This window comes from Vidua chalybeata, chromosome 30, assembly GCF_026979565.1.
Source record: "Vidua chalybeata isolate OUT-0048 chromosome 30, bVidCha1 merged haplotype, whole genome shotgun sequence".
NCBI classification, from domain to species: domain Eukaryota; kingdom Metazoa; phylum Chordata; class Aves; order Passeriformes; family Viduidae; genus Vidua; species Vidua chalybeata.
Window position 1 is genome coordinate 1,331,906 of NC_071559.1, and position 13,329 is coordinate 1,345,234.

The 13,329-nt window shown below is 58.3% G+C and overlaps 1 protein-coding gene across 1 annotated transcript in view; it reads left to right on the plus strand.

Moving 5' to 3' along the window:
- ESPL1 (extra spindle pole bodies like 1, separase) overlaps positions 1–13,329 on the plus strand; it is a 37,290-nt gene that overhangs the window by 2,494 nt on the left and 21,467 nt on the right. Inside the window, exons 4-16 of the mRNA XM_053967307.1 lie at positions 183–287; positions 785–905; positions 1,659–1,795; positions 3,517–3,636; positions 4,330–4,448; positions 4,840–5,166; positions 5,925–6,084; positions 6,940–7,042; positions 8,593–8,732; positions 9,766–9,900; positions 10,981–11,100; positions 11,826–11,997; positions 12,878–13,009. Of these exons, the coding sequence (XP_053823282.1) occupies positions 183–287; positions 785–905; positions 1,659–1,795; positions 3,517–3,636; positions 4,330–4,448; positions 4,840–5,166; positions 5,925–6,084; positions 6,940–7,042; positions 8,593–8,732; positions 9,766–9,900; positions 10,981–11,100; positions 11,826–11,997; positions 12,878–13,009 (1,891 nt within the window). The remainder of the gene's footprint in view (positions 1–182; positions 288–784; positions 906–1,658; positions 1,796–3,516; positions 3,637–4,329; positions 4,449–4,839; positions 5,167–5,924; positions 6,085–6,939; positions 7,043–8,592; positions 8,733–9,765; positions 9,901–10,980; positions 11,101–11,825; positions 11,998–12,877; positions 13,010–13,329) is intronic.

A 13,329-nucleotide genomic window follows, 5' to 3' on the forward strand; every position in this document is an offset into this window, starting at 1 on the left:
CCCAGCTCCATCCCAGCATTCCCAAATCCCTTTTTCTCCATTCCCAGCTCCATCCCAGCCTTCCCAAATCCTATTTTTCCCATCTTTAGCTTCATTCCCTGACCCTATTCCCATTCCCAGCTCCCTCCCAGCATTCCTAAATCCCATTTCCCAATTCACAAATCCCATTTTCCCATTCCCAGGTCCCTCCTGACTCCATCCAGGAGCAGGTGATGGTGAAGCAGCTGCTGTTCCACAGCCTCCAGCTCTTCTCCAGCGCCATCCATGAAATATTCCAGCGCTCCCAGGCATGGATCCAGATCCCTGGGGGGCTGGGAGCCTCTCCCGCGGGGTGTGGGGCTGGAATTTTGGGGTGGATCCACTCTGGGAGCTTCTCCTGTGGGGTGTGGGGCTGGAATTTTGGGGTGGATCCACTCTGGGAGCCTCTCCTGCGGGGTGTGGGGCTGGAATTTTGGGATGGAGCCTCTCCCATGGGATTCGGGGCTGGAATTTTGGGATTGAGGTGCCCTGAGGGGGTTCTGGAAGCTTCTCCCATTGGATAAGAGGTTGGAATTTGGGGATTGAGCCACTCTGGGAGTCTTCCATGGGATGTAGGGCCGGAATTTTAGGATTGAGGTGCCCTGAGGGGGTTCTGGAAGCTTCTCCCGTGGGGTGTGGGGTTGGAATTTGGGGATGGAGCCTCCTTGAGGGGGTTTTGGGGGTTCTGGAAGCTTCTCCCGTGGGATATGGGGCTGGGATTTGGGGGTTGAGGGGTCCTGCAGGGTGACCCACGGTGTCCCCGCAGCCCTCGGGGTGGCCGGAGCTGGCGCAGGTGACCACGAGCTGTGTCCAGAGCGTCACCTGGATGCTGGAGGGGCTGGAGGGGCTGCCCGAGGCCGAGAGGGGCAAGTTCCTCGATGTCACCGGTCAGTGCCACCACCTGTCCCCATCCCCTGTGACCCCGGTGGTCAGTGCCACCACGGGAGCTGCTTGTCCCCTGTGGTCAGTGCCACCACGGGGGCTCCATGTCCCCATCCCAGGTGTCCGGGGGTGTCCCCAGTGGTCAGTGTCACCACAGGGGCTCCGTGTCCCCATCCCCTGTGACCCCAGTGGTCAGTGCCACCACGGGGGCTCTGTGTCCCCATCCCAGCTGTCCAGGGGGTCACTCTGTCCAGGGGTGTCCCCAGTGGTCAGTGCCACCACAGAGGCTCCATGTCCCCATCCCCAGTGGTCAGTGCCACCACAGGGGCTCCGTGTCCCCATCCCCAGTGGTCAGTGCCACCACGGGGGCTCCGTGTCCCCATCCCAGGTGTCCAGGGGGTGTCCCCAGTGGTCAGTGTCACCACCTGTCCCCATCCCCAGTGGTCAGTGCCACCACAGGGGCTCCATGTCCCCATCCCCAGTGGTCAGTGCCACCACGGGGGCTCCGTGTCCCCATCCCCAGTGGTCAGTGCCACCACAGGGGCTCTGTGTCCCCATCCCCAGTGGTCAGTGCCACCACAGGGGCTCTGTGTCCCCATCCCCAGTGGTCAGTGCCACCACAGGGGCTCCGTGTCCCCATCCTGGCCATCCAGGGGGTCACTCCGTGTCCGGGGGTTTGGGATCAGCTCTGGACAAGGAGAGGTCACTGCAGTGTCCCCTCCCGGTCCCGTTGGTCACTTTGTCCCCTCCGGACGCAGCTGCGGCCGCCTTCCGCCTGGGCCAGGCCTTGAAGAGCCAGAACGTTCCGGAAGCGGCCGGAGCCGTGTGCGAGCCCCTGTGCCGGGCAGTGCTGGCCGGCCACGGCTACGGCTGGCCCGGAGTCACCCCGGAGCGGGTACGGGGGGCACTGGGAGTACTGGGATGGGGCACTGGGGGTACTGGGGGTACTGGGATGGGGTACTGGGGGTACTGGGATGGGGCACTGGGGGTACTGGTGGGTACTGGGATGGGGCACTGGGGATACTGGGGGTACTGGGATGGGGCACTGGGGGTACTGGGATGGGGTACTGGGGGTACTGGGATGGGGTACTGGGGGTACTGGGATGGGGTACTGGGGTACTGGGATGGGGCACTGGGGGTACTGGGGGTACTGGGATGGGGTACTGGGGGTACTGGGATGGGGTACTGGGGGTACTGGGATGGGGCACTGGGGGTGTACTGGTGGGTACTGGGATGGGGCACTGGGGATACTGGGGGTACTGGGATGGGGCACTGGGGGTACTGGGATGGGGCACTGGCAATACTGGGGTACTGGAATGGGGCACTGGCAATACTGGGGGTACTGGGATGGGGTACTGGGGGTACTGGAATGGGGCACTGGCAATACTGGGGGTACTGGGATGGGGTACTGGGGGTACTGGGATGGGGCACTGGGGATACTGGGGGTACTGGGATGGGGCACTGGGGGTACTGGGATGGGGCACTGGCAATACTGGGGGTACTGGAATGGGGCACTGGCAATACTGGGGGTACTGGGATGGGGTACTGGGGGTACTGGGATGGGGCACTGGGGATACTGGGGGTACTGGGATGGGGCACTGGGGGTACTGGGATGGGGCACTGGGGATACTGGGGGTACTGGGATGGGGCACTGGGGGTACTGGGATGGGGCACTGGGGATACTGGGGGTACTGGGATGGGGCACTGGTAATACTGGGGGTACTGGGATGGGGTACTGGGGGTACTGGGATGGGGCACTGGGGATACTGGGGGTACTGGGATGGGGCACTGGGGGTACTGGGATGGAGGATGGGACACTACGGGTACTGGGATGGAGGATGGGGCACTGGGGGTACTGGGATGGGGTACTGGGGATACTGGGGAGGGGGAATGGGGGTACTGGGATGGGGCACTGAGGATACTTGGGTAGAGTACAGGGGGTACTGGGTTTGGGCACTAGGAGTATGGGGGGTACTGGGATGGGGCACTGGGGTACTGGGGGTACGGGGATGGGGCACTGGGGGTACTGGGATGGGGTACTGGGGGTACACTGGCGATACTGGGGTGGATTACGGGGTCACTGGGATCAGCCGGGGATGCTGGGAGGGCTGGAAGCCACTGGGAGTACTGGGATGGGATTGTGGGATACTGGGGAGGGGGAATGGGGTCACTGGGGGTACTGGGAGCCACTGGCGGGGCTGAACATCCCGGGATCCCTGGGCATACTGGGTATACTGGGATCACTGGGCATAATGGGCATGCTGGGATCACTGGGCATGCTGGGATCACTGGGCATGCTGGGATCACTGGGGATACTGGGATCCTTGGGCATGCTGGGATCACTGGGCATGCTGGGATCACTGGGCATACTGGGATCTCTGGGCATACTGGGATCCTTGGACATGCTGGGATCACTGGGCATACTGGGATCACTGGGCATGCTGGGATCACTGGGGATACTGGGATCTCTGGGCATGCTGGGATCCCTGGGGATACTGGGATCTCTGGCATGCTGGGATCCCTGGGGATACTGGGATCTCTGGGCATACTGGGATCCCTGGGCATGCTGGGATTCCCGAGGATCCCGGATCCCGACGTCCCGCCCCCCTCCCGCAGCTCCACAGGTGCTTCCGGCTGCAGGTGGAGAGCTGGCGCTGCCGGGGGCGGCCCGAGCGCGCCCTGGACGCCGTGGCCCAGTGGCTGCTGGCCCTGGGGCCACACTGCCAGCGCTCCCAGGTGTGGGGACACCTTCCCAAGGGCTGGGGACACCTTCCTTGGGACTGGGGACTCATTCCCAGGGACTGGGGACTCATTCCCAGGGACTGGGGACTCATTCCTGGGGACTGGGGACTCATTCCTGGGGACTGGGGACTCATTCCCGGGGACTGGGGACTCATTCCCGGGGACTGGGGACTCATTCCTGGGGACTGGGGACTCATTCCTGGGGACTGGGGACTCATTCCCGGGGACTGGGGACTCATTCCTGGGGACTGGGGACTCATTCCCAGGGACACCTTCCCAAGGGCTGGGGACTCATTCCCAGGGACCAGGGACACCTTCCCAAGGGCTGGGGACACGTTCCTGGGAATTGGGGACACGTTCCTGGGAATTGGGGACATGTTCCTGGGGAGTGGGGACACGTTCCCAGCATTCCCAGCGATTGGAGACACGTTCCCAAGGACTGGGAACACATTCCCGGGGACTGGGGCCATATTCCCAGGGACTGGGGACACATTCCCAGTTCTGGGGACAGGTTCCCAGGGATTGGGGACACGTTCCCAGGGACTGGGGACACATTCCCAAGGGCTGGGATTACATTCCCAGGTATTGGGGACAGGTTCCCAGGGATTGGGGACACGTTCCCAGGGCTTGGGGACAGGTTCCCAGGGATTGGGGACGCATTCCCAGGTATTGGGGACATGTTCCCAGGGATTGGGGTCACACTCCCACCATTCCCAGCCCGGCTTCCTGGTGGCCGAGCCGGTGGCGCTCTGGGCCAGGATCAAGACGGAGGCGGCCAAGCAGGGAGCGGAGGAGCTGCGGCTGCGGTGAGGGGATCTGGGGTTTGGGATCAGGGAATGGGGATTTGGGATGGGGGGATCTGGGATTGGGGATTTGGGATGGGGGGATTTGGGGTCAGGGACTGGGGATTTGGGATTGCGGAATGAGGAATGGGGATTGGGGTTTTGGGATCAGAGACTTGGGATTGGGGAATGGGGATGTGGGATGGGGGATCAGGGTGGGGGGGATTGGGGGATTGGGATGGAGGATTTGGAAGAGAGGATTGGGATGGGGAGAATGGGGTGGGAGGGATTGGGATGGGGGAATGGGATGGGATTGGGAGGGGGAATCAGGAGCCTCCTGAGGCAGGGGAAGGTGGAATGGGGTTGGAGCTCCCTGACCCCATCCAAACCCCTGTGATCCCAATGCCCTTGGCAGGACCCTGCGGGACGCCCTGGAGTCCCAGGCCCGATCCCATTCCCAGCCCCTCTCCGGGGACACCGTGCTGCTCCTGCTGCTGGCCGAGCTCCAGGCCTACAAATCCCTGCGGGGCCCCACGGGGCCGGAGCGCTACAACGTCCTGTGCGACCTGCTGGGCCTGTGGGATCCCGAGGGAGCCTGGGATCCCCCGGGATTCCGGGATCCGGGGGGGAGCCGGGACCCCCTGGGAATGCCGGACCCCGGCCGGAGCCTGCCCAGGGCGGTGGTGCTGCTGGAGCTGGGACAGCTCCTGTGCAGCCACAGCTTCAGCACCCACACCGACTGGTGGGTCCTGATCCCAGCCCTGATCCCAGCCCTGATCCCAGTCCTGATCCTGATCCCAACCCTGGTCCTGATCCCAACCCTGATCCTGATCCCAATCCTGATCCCAGCCCTGATCCTAATCCTGATCCTGATCCCAACCCTGGTCCTGATCCCAACCCTGATCCTGATCCCAACCCTGATCCCAGCCCAGCTGCTGTGCAGCCACAGCTTCAGTGCCCACACCGACTGGTGGGTGCTCATCCCAGTCCTGATCCCAGTCCTGATCCTGATCCCAGCCCTGATCCTAGTCCTGATCCTGATCCCAGCCCTGATCCTAGTCCTGATCCTGATCCCAGCCCTGATCCTGATCCCAGTCCTGATCCCAGCCCAGCTCCTGTGCAGCCACAGCTTCAGCGCCCACACCGACTGGTGGGTCCTGATCCCAGCCCTGATCCCAGCCCTGATCCTAGTCCTGATCCTAATGCTCCATCCCAGTCCTGATCCCAACCCTGATCCCAGCCCTGATCCTAGTCCTGATCCTAATGCTCCATCCCAGTCCTGATCCCAACCCTGATCCTAGCCCTGATCCTGATCCCAGTTCTCCATCCTAGTCCTGATCCCAACCATGATCCTGATCCTCTGTCCCAGTCCTGATCCTGATTGCAGTCCTGATCCCAAATCCCCCATCCCAATCCCCCATCCCTCTCTTGGGATTCTGGGCGCTGTTCCCACAGTTTTGGGGTCAATTCCCGGGATTTTGGGAATCCCTGTTCCCGCAGCTCCGCCCTGGACGCCGTGCAGGAGGCCCTGAGGCTGCTGGAGTCGCTGTCCCGGAATTCCCAAAGCTGCAATTCCCAAATCCGGGATCAGCTCCTGGACGAGCGCGCCCAGGCCCTGCTCTGGCTCCACATCTGCACCCTCGAGGCCCTCGTGGAAAAGGTGCCTGGGATTTTCCTGGGATTTGGGGGATTTTGGGAAAATCCTGGAGTTCCCTGCGTGTCCCAATCCCTTCCCAGGGGTGATTTTCCCAGGATTTTGGGACACCCAGATTTCCCAGGGGTGATTTTCCCGGGATTTTGGGGATTCCTGGAGTTCCCTGGGTGCCTCAAACCTTTCCCTGGGTGTGTTTTTTGCTGAGATTTTTTGGGATTTTGGGGAATCCTGGAGTTCCCAATCCCTTCCCAGCATTTTGGGGATTCCTGGAGTTCCCTGCGTGTCCCAAACCCTTCCCAGGGTGATTTTCCCAGGATTTTGGGACACCCAGATTTCCCAGGGGTGATTTTCCCAGGATTTTGGGATTCCTGGAGTTCCCTGGGTGCAATTTTCCTGGGATTTTTGGGATATTGGGGAATCCTGGCATTCCCTGGGTGCGATTATTTTGGGATTTGGGGGATTCTTGGCATTCCCTGGGTGTGATTTTCCCAGGATTTTGGGGATTTGGGGGATTCCTGGCATTCCCTGGATGCAATTTTTTGGGGGATTTGGGGGATTCCCTGGGTGCAATTTTTTGGGAATTTGGGGGATTCCTGGCATTCCCTGGGTGTGATTTTTTTGGGATTTGGGGGATTCCTGGCGTTCCCTGGATGCGATCTTTTGGGGATTTGGGGGGATTCCCTGGGTGCAATTTTTTGGGGATTTGGGGGATTCCTGGCATTCCCTGGGTGGGATTTTTTGGGGATTTGGGGGGATTCCCTGGATGCGATTTTTTGGGGGGATTTTGGGGATTCCTGGCGTTCCCTGGGTGGGATTTTTGGGGGGTTTTTGGGATTCCTGGAGTTGCCACTCCCTTCCCAGAGCGTGGCCCGGGAGCGGCGCGGGCGGGGCTCGGATCAGGATCCCGAGGGAGAGCGGCCGGAGCCGCGGGATGGGATCCGCTGCAGCCTCAGCTCCGACAGCGGTGAGCCAGGCCCGGGGGGGCCTCGGGGTTTTGGGGTCACCGGGGGCTCCGGAGGGGCTGGAAGGGATTTTTGGGATGGGTGACGAGGTTTTGTGGGATGGATGAGGATTTTGGAAGGGATGGGAAGGGATTTTTGGGATGGGTGACGAGCTTTTCTGGGATGGGTGAGGATTTTCGAGGGGTGGGAAGGGATTTTTGGGATGGGTGACGAGGTTTTGTGGGATGGATGAAGACCCTGGAAGGGTAGGAATGGCTTTTTGGGATGGGTGAGGATTCTGGAGGGGATGGGAAGGGATTCTGTGGGATGGATGAGGATTTTGGAGGGGTGGGAAGGGATTTTTGGGATGGGTGACAAGGTTTTGTGGGATGGATGAGGATTTTGGAAGGGATGGGAAGGGATTTTCGGGATGGGTGATGAGCTTTTCTGGGATTGATGAAGACCCTGGAAGGGTGGGAAGGGATTTTGTGGGATGGATGAGGATTTTGGAGGGGTGGGAAGGGATTTTGTGGGATGGATGAAGACCCTGAAAGGGTAGGAATGGCTTTTTGGGATGGGTGAGGATTCTGGAGGGGTAGGAAGGGGTTTTGTGGGATGGATGAGGATTTTGAAGGGATGGGAAGGGATTTTTGGGATGGGTGACGAGGTTTTGTGGGATGGATGATGACCCTGGAGGGGATGGGAAGGGATTTTTTGGGATGGATGAGGATTCTGGAAGGGTGGGAAGAGATTTTTGGGATGGGTGAGGATTTTGGAGGGGTGGGAAGGGATTTTTGGGATGGGTGACGAGGTTTTCTGGGATGGATGAGGACCCTGGAGGGGATGGGAAGGGATTTTTGGGATGGATGATGACCCTGGAGGGGATGGGAAGGGATTTTTGGGATGGTTGAGGATTCTGGAGGGGCAGGAAGGGATTTTTGGGATGGGTGATGAGGTTTTGTGGGATGGATGAGGATTTTGGAGGGGCGGGAAGGGATTTTATGGGATTCTGGAAGGTTGGAAGAGCCTTTTTGGGAACCTGGAAGGTTGGGAAGGGCTTTTTTGGGAATATGGTAGATTGGGAGGAGTTTTTATGGCATTCTGGAAGGTTAGGAAGGGGTTTTTGGGATGCAGATGGATTGGAAAGAGGATTTTTGGGATTCTACAGGGGTGGAAAGAACTTTTTTGGGATCCTGGAATGTTGGGAAGGGGTTTTTGGAACCCTGATGGATTGAGAAGGGATTTTTTGGGATCTTGGGCTTTTATGGGATCCTGGGAGGTCGGGAAGGGATTTTTGGGATCCTCTTGGTTTGGCAAGAGGTTTTTTGGGATGCTGGTGGATTGGGAAGAGTTTTTATGGGATTCTGGATGGTTGGGAAGGGATTTTTGGGATCCTCTTGGTTTGGGAAGAGGTTTTTTGGGATCCTGGGAGGTCGGGAAGAGCCTTTCCAGCACCGCTGCCGAGGTTTTGCGGGAAGCAGGTGGGAATGACTTCTCCAGGATCATCCCACTTTGGGAACAGCTTTTTTTTTTGGGAATCCCCCCTCCCTGCCTGACCCCTGTGCGCCCCCAGCTCTATCCAAACCCTTGGACGAAGCCTTTTCCCTGTGGAAAAAGCTGCTGGAAAATCCTGGAATTCCTGAGGTGCGCAGCCCGGAGCAAACCGTGAGCTCCCTGCAGCTCCTGGCCGCGCTCTACCGCCTCCAGGACAAGGTGATCCCGAGATTCCCGGCATTCCTGGGACTGGGATGGTGGGGAGGAGGAGGAGGAGAGAGTTTGGGGATGGGGAGGAAGAGGGAAAGAGTTTGGGATGAGGAGGAAGAGGGGGAAAGTTTGGGATGGTGAAGAGGAAGGCGGAGAGAGTTTGGATGAAGAGAAAGGAGAGAGTTTTGGGATGAGGAGGAAGAGAGGAAAAGTTTGGGATGAGGAGGAAGAGAGAAAAAGGTTGGGATGAGGAGGAAGAGAGAGTTTGGGATGAGGAGGAAGAGAGAAAGAGTTTGGGATGAGGAGGAAGAGAGAAAGAGTTTGGGATGAGGAGGAAGAGGGAAAAGTTTGGGATGGTGAAGAGGAAGGCAAAGAGAGTTTGGGATTATGAGGAGAAAGAGAGAAAAAGTTTGGGATGAGGAAGAAGAGGGGAAAAGTTTGGGATGAGGAGGAAGAGGGGGAAAGTTTGGGAGGATGAAGAGGGAGGGAACCTGGGATGAATAAGAGCAAAAGAGAGGGAATTTGGGATGATGAAGAGGAGGGAGGGAAAGAGTTTGGAGATGTGGAAGAGGAGGAAGGACAGAGTTGGGATGAGGAGGAAGAAGGAGGGAATTTAGGGATGAAGAGGAGGGAATTTGGGATGATGAAGAGAAAGGAGAGTTTTGGGATGAGGAGGAAGAGGGAGAGAGTTTTGGGACGGGGAAGAAGAGAGGGAATTTGGGATGAGGAGGAAAAGAAGGAATAAGGGATTTGGGGATGAGGAGGGATTTGGGAGGAGGAGGAAGAGGGAGATAATTTGGGATGAGGAAGAGGAAGGGAATTTGGGATGAAGAGGAAAAGGGAAAGAGTTTGGAGATGTGGAAGAGGAGGAATGAGGGAGTTTTGGGATGGAGGAGGAGAAGGAAAAAGGGATTTGGGAGGAGGAGGAGGAGGAAGGGGGAGATAATTTGGCATGAGGAAGAGCAGGGAGAGGTTTTGCCAGGACTCCTGGGATCCCCTGGAATGCTTTTGGGGTTTCTCCAAGGATTTTCCCCCTTCCCAGCCCATCCAAGCCCTGGAGAGTTTCCTGCTGCTGCGCTCGCTGTGCCGGCGCCTCGGGGATCCTTTGGGAACGGCCGATTCCCTGTGCCAGCTCAGCCGGATCCTGCTGCAGCTGCACTGCCCTGCCCAGGCCCAGGTAAATCCGGGAATGGCCTTCCCAATCCTGGGGATTGTCTGGGAATGGCCTTCCCAATCCTGGGGATTGTCTGGGAATGGCCTTCCCAATCCTGGGGATTGTCTGGGAATGGCCTTCCCAAATCCTGGGGATTGTCTGGGAATGGCCTTCACAATCCATGGGAATTGTCTGGGAATGGCCTTCACAATCCATGGGAATTGTCTGGGAATGGCCTTCCCAAATCCAGGGGATTGTCTGGGAATGGCCTTCCCAAATCCAGGCAAATTTGAGAATGTCTTTCCCAAATCCAGGGGATTGTCTGGGAATGTGCTTCCCAAATCCAGGGAATTGTCTGGGAATGTGCTTCCCAAATCCATGGGAATTGTCTGGGAATGTGGTTCCCAGATCCAGGGAATTGTCTGGGAATGGCCTTCACAATCCATGGGAATTGTCTGGGAATGTGGTTCCCAGATCCAGGGAAATTGTCTGGGAATGGCCTTCCCAATCCTGGGGATTGTCTGGGAATGGCCTTCACAGACCCAGGGGATTGTCTGGGAATGGCCTTCCCAAATCCAGGGAAATCTGAGAATGTCTTTCCCAATCCAGGGGAATTTATCTGGGAATGGCCTTCCCAAATCCAGGGAATTGTCTGGGAATGTGGTTCCCAAATCCAGGGAAACTTATCTGGGAATGGCCTTCACAGACCCAGGGAAATTATCTGGGAATGGTCTTCACAATCCAGGGAAATACAGGAATGCCCTTCCCACTCCTGGGGTATTATCTGGGAATGTCCTTCATAGAGCCAGGGAAATTATCTGGGAATGTGCTTCCCAATCCTGGGGAATTATCTGGGAATGGCCTTCACAAACCCGGGGCAGTTATTTGGGAATAACCCTCGGGATGGGGGAGTTGCAGAATTCCCAAAATCCCAGGAAGGGTTGAGACACCCAGGGAAATCCTAGAATCCCTAAAATCCCGGGAAAATTATTTCAGTGGGTTTGGGGCACCCAGGGGACTCCAGAAATCCCAAAAATCCCGGGAAAGTTCCCCCCAGGGTGGGCTCTGGGGGTGCTGGTGCTGATCCCGGCGTGGCATTCCCAGTTTTTCCTGGAGGAGCTGGAATTGTGCCTGGAGCAGGAGCAGGGCCCCGAGGATTCCCGGCTGCTGCTGCGCCACGCCCGGCTCCTGCTGCGCAGCCAGCTCTGCTGCCTCCAGAAAAAGGCAAAAAACGGGGATTTTCCTAAAAAAAAAATCGGGATTGTTGGGGTGGGGGATTCGGGGGAAGGGGAGTGGGGTGGGGGAGCCCCCTGTGATCCCAAATCCTGGCTTTTCTCAGCTCTTTTTCCCTGATTTTTTTCCTTTTTTTTTTTTCTTTTTTTTTTTTTCCTGGTTTTTTTTTTCCTGTTTTTTTCCTTTTTTTTTTCTCCCGGTTTTTTTTTTCCCAGTTTTTTTTTTCCCCATTTTTTTTCCCCATTTTTTCCCCATTTTTTCCATTTTTCCAGGCAGATCAGGGAGTGGCCCTGCTGATGGATGGGATAAATGGACTGGGATGGGATAAAAGGACTGGGATTGGGATTGGGATTGGGATAAAAGGACTGGGATGGTGGAGCTGAGATAGGATCACCCCTCATGACCCCAAATCCCATTTTTCCCATTTCCCCCCGTTTTTCCAGGTGGATCAGGGCGTGGTCCTGCTGCTGGAAGGGGATTGGGATGGGATAAAAGGACTGGGATGGTGGAATTGGGATGGGAGAAAAGGACTGGGATTTGGACAGGATAAAAGGACTGGGATTGGGATTGGGATGGGATGAAAGGATTGGGATTGGGATAAAAGGACTGGGATGGTGGAATTGGGATGGGATAAAAGGACTGGGATGATGGAATTGGGATGGGCTCACCCCCCATGACCCCAAATCCCATTTTTCCCATTTTTCCCATTTTTCCAGGCGGACCAGGGCGTGGCCCTGCTGCTGGAGGCCCTGAAGGAGCCCCAGGCCCAGAGGGCCACCAGGAGCTGGTACCTGGCACAGGCCCAGGGGCTGCAGCTGGTGGCCGCGTTCCTGGAGCTGCCCCCGGCGCTCCTGGAGGCGCCGCTCCGCGAGCGGATCCGGCGGCACGGTGGGAACGGGCAGCGGGAACTGGGATGGGCACGGAGGAGGAGGAGGAGGAGGGAGGGATTTGGGGTGAGGAGGAAGAGGGAGAGAGGTTGGGATGAGGAGGGAGAAAGTTTGGAGATGAGGAGGAAGAGGAGGGAGACTTTTGGGATGAGAAGGGAGAGAATGGGATGAGGAGGAAGAGGGAGAGAGGTTGGGATGAGGAGGGAGAAAGTTTGGAGATGAGGAGGAAGAGGAGGGAGAGAATGTTTGGGATGAGGAGGAAGAGGGAGAGAGTTTTGGGATGAGGAGGGAGAGGAGGGAGAGGTTTGGGATGAGGAGGAAGAGGAAGGAGAAAGGTTTGGGATGATGAGGAAGAGGGAGAGAGTTTTGGGATGAGGAGGAAGAGGTAGGAGAGTGAATTTGGGATGAGGAGGAAGATGGAGAGAGGTTTGGGATGAGGAGGAAGAGGGATTTGGGATGAGGAGGAAGAGAAGGGAGAGAGTTTTGGGATGAGGAGGAAGAGGGAGAGAGATTGGGATGAAGAGGAAGACGAAGGAGAGTGGATTTGGGATGAGGAGGAGGAGGACAGGCGAGTTGGGATTCGGGGCAGCTTTGCTGTCAGGAGGAGGAGGAAGGGTTGGAGGAGGAATTCCCAGTGGAATTCCATAGGAGGAGGAGGAAGGGCTGGGGCTCCCCCAGCGGAATTCCAGGCTGGAATTCCATAGGAGGAGGAGGAGAAGAAAGGGCTGGGGCTCCCCCAGTGGAATTCCAGAGGAGGAGGAGGAGGAGGAAGGGCTGGAGGAGGAATTCCCAGTGGAATTCCGTAGGAGGAGGAGGAAGGGCTGGGGCTCCCCCAGCAGAATTCCAGGCTGGAATGGCGTGCTGATGCCCTGGAATTCCAGGCTGGAGCAGCCCCAAGGTGGCCCTGCTGGAGGCGCAGAAGCTGCTGCGGAGCGTCCTGGTGTTCCTGCTGGGCAGCGACGTCCTGGGCAGCGCCCGCGGCCGCCTGCCCGAGGAGCCCGGCCCCGACTGCGGTCAGTGGCGGGACGGGGCGGGATCGGGGCACCGGGGTGGGATTGGGTGGGATCGGGGTCACTGGGGTGGGATTGGGTGGGATCGGGGTCACTGGGGCGGGATTGGGTGGGATCGGGGGCACTGGGGCGGGATTGGGGGCACTGGGATGGGATTGGGTGGGATCGGGGTCCCTGGGGCGGGATTGGGGTCACTGGGGTGGGATTGGGTGGAACTGGGGTCACTGGGGCGGGATCGGGGGCACTGGGGTGGGATTGGGTGGGATTGGGGTCACTGGGGTGGGATCGGGGGCACTGGGGTGGGATTGGGTGGGATCGGGGCC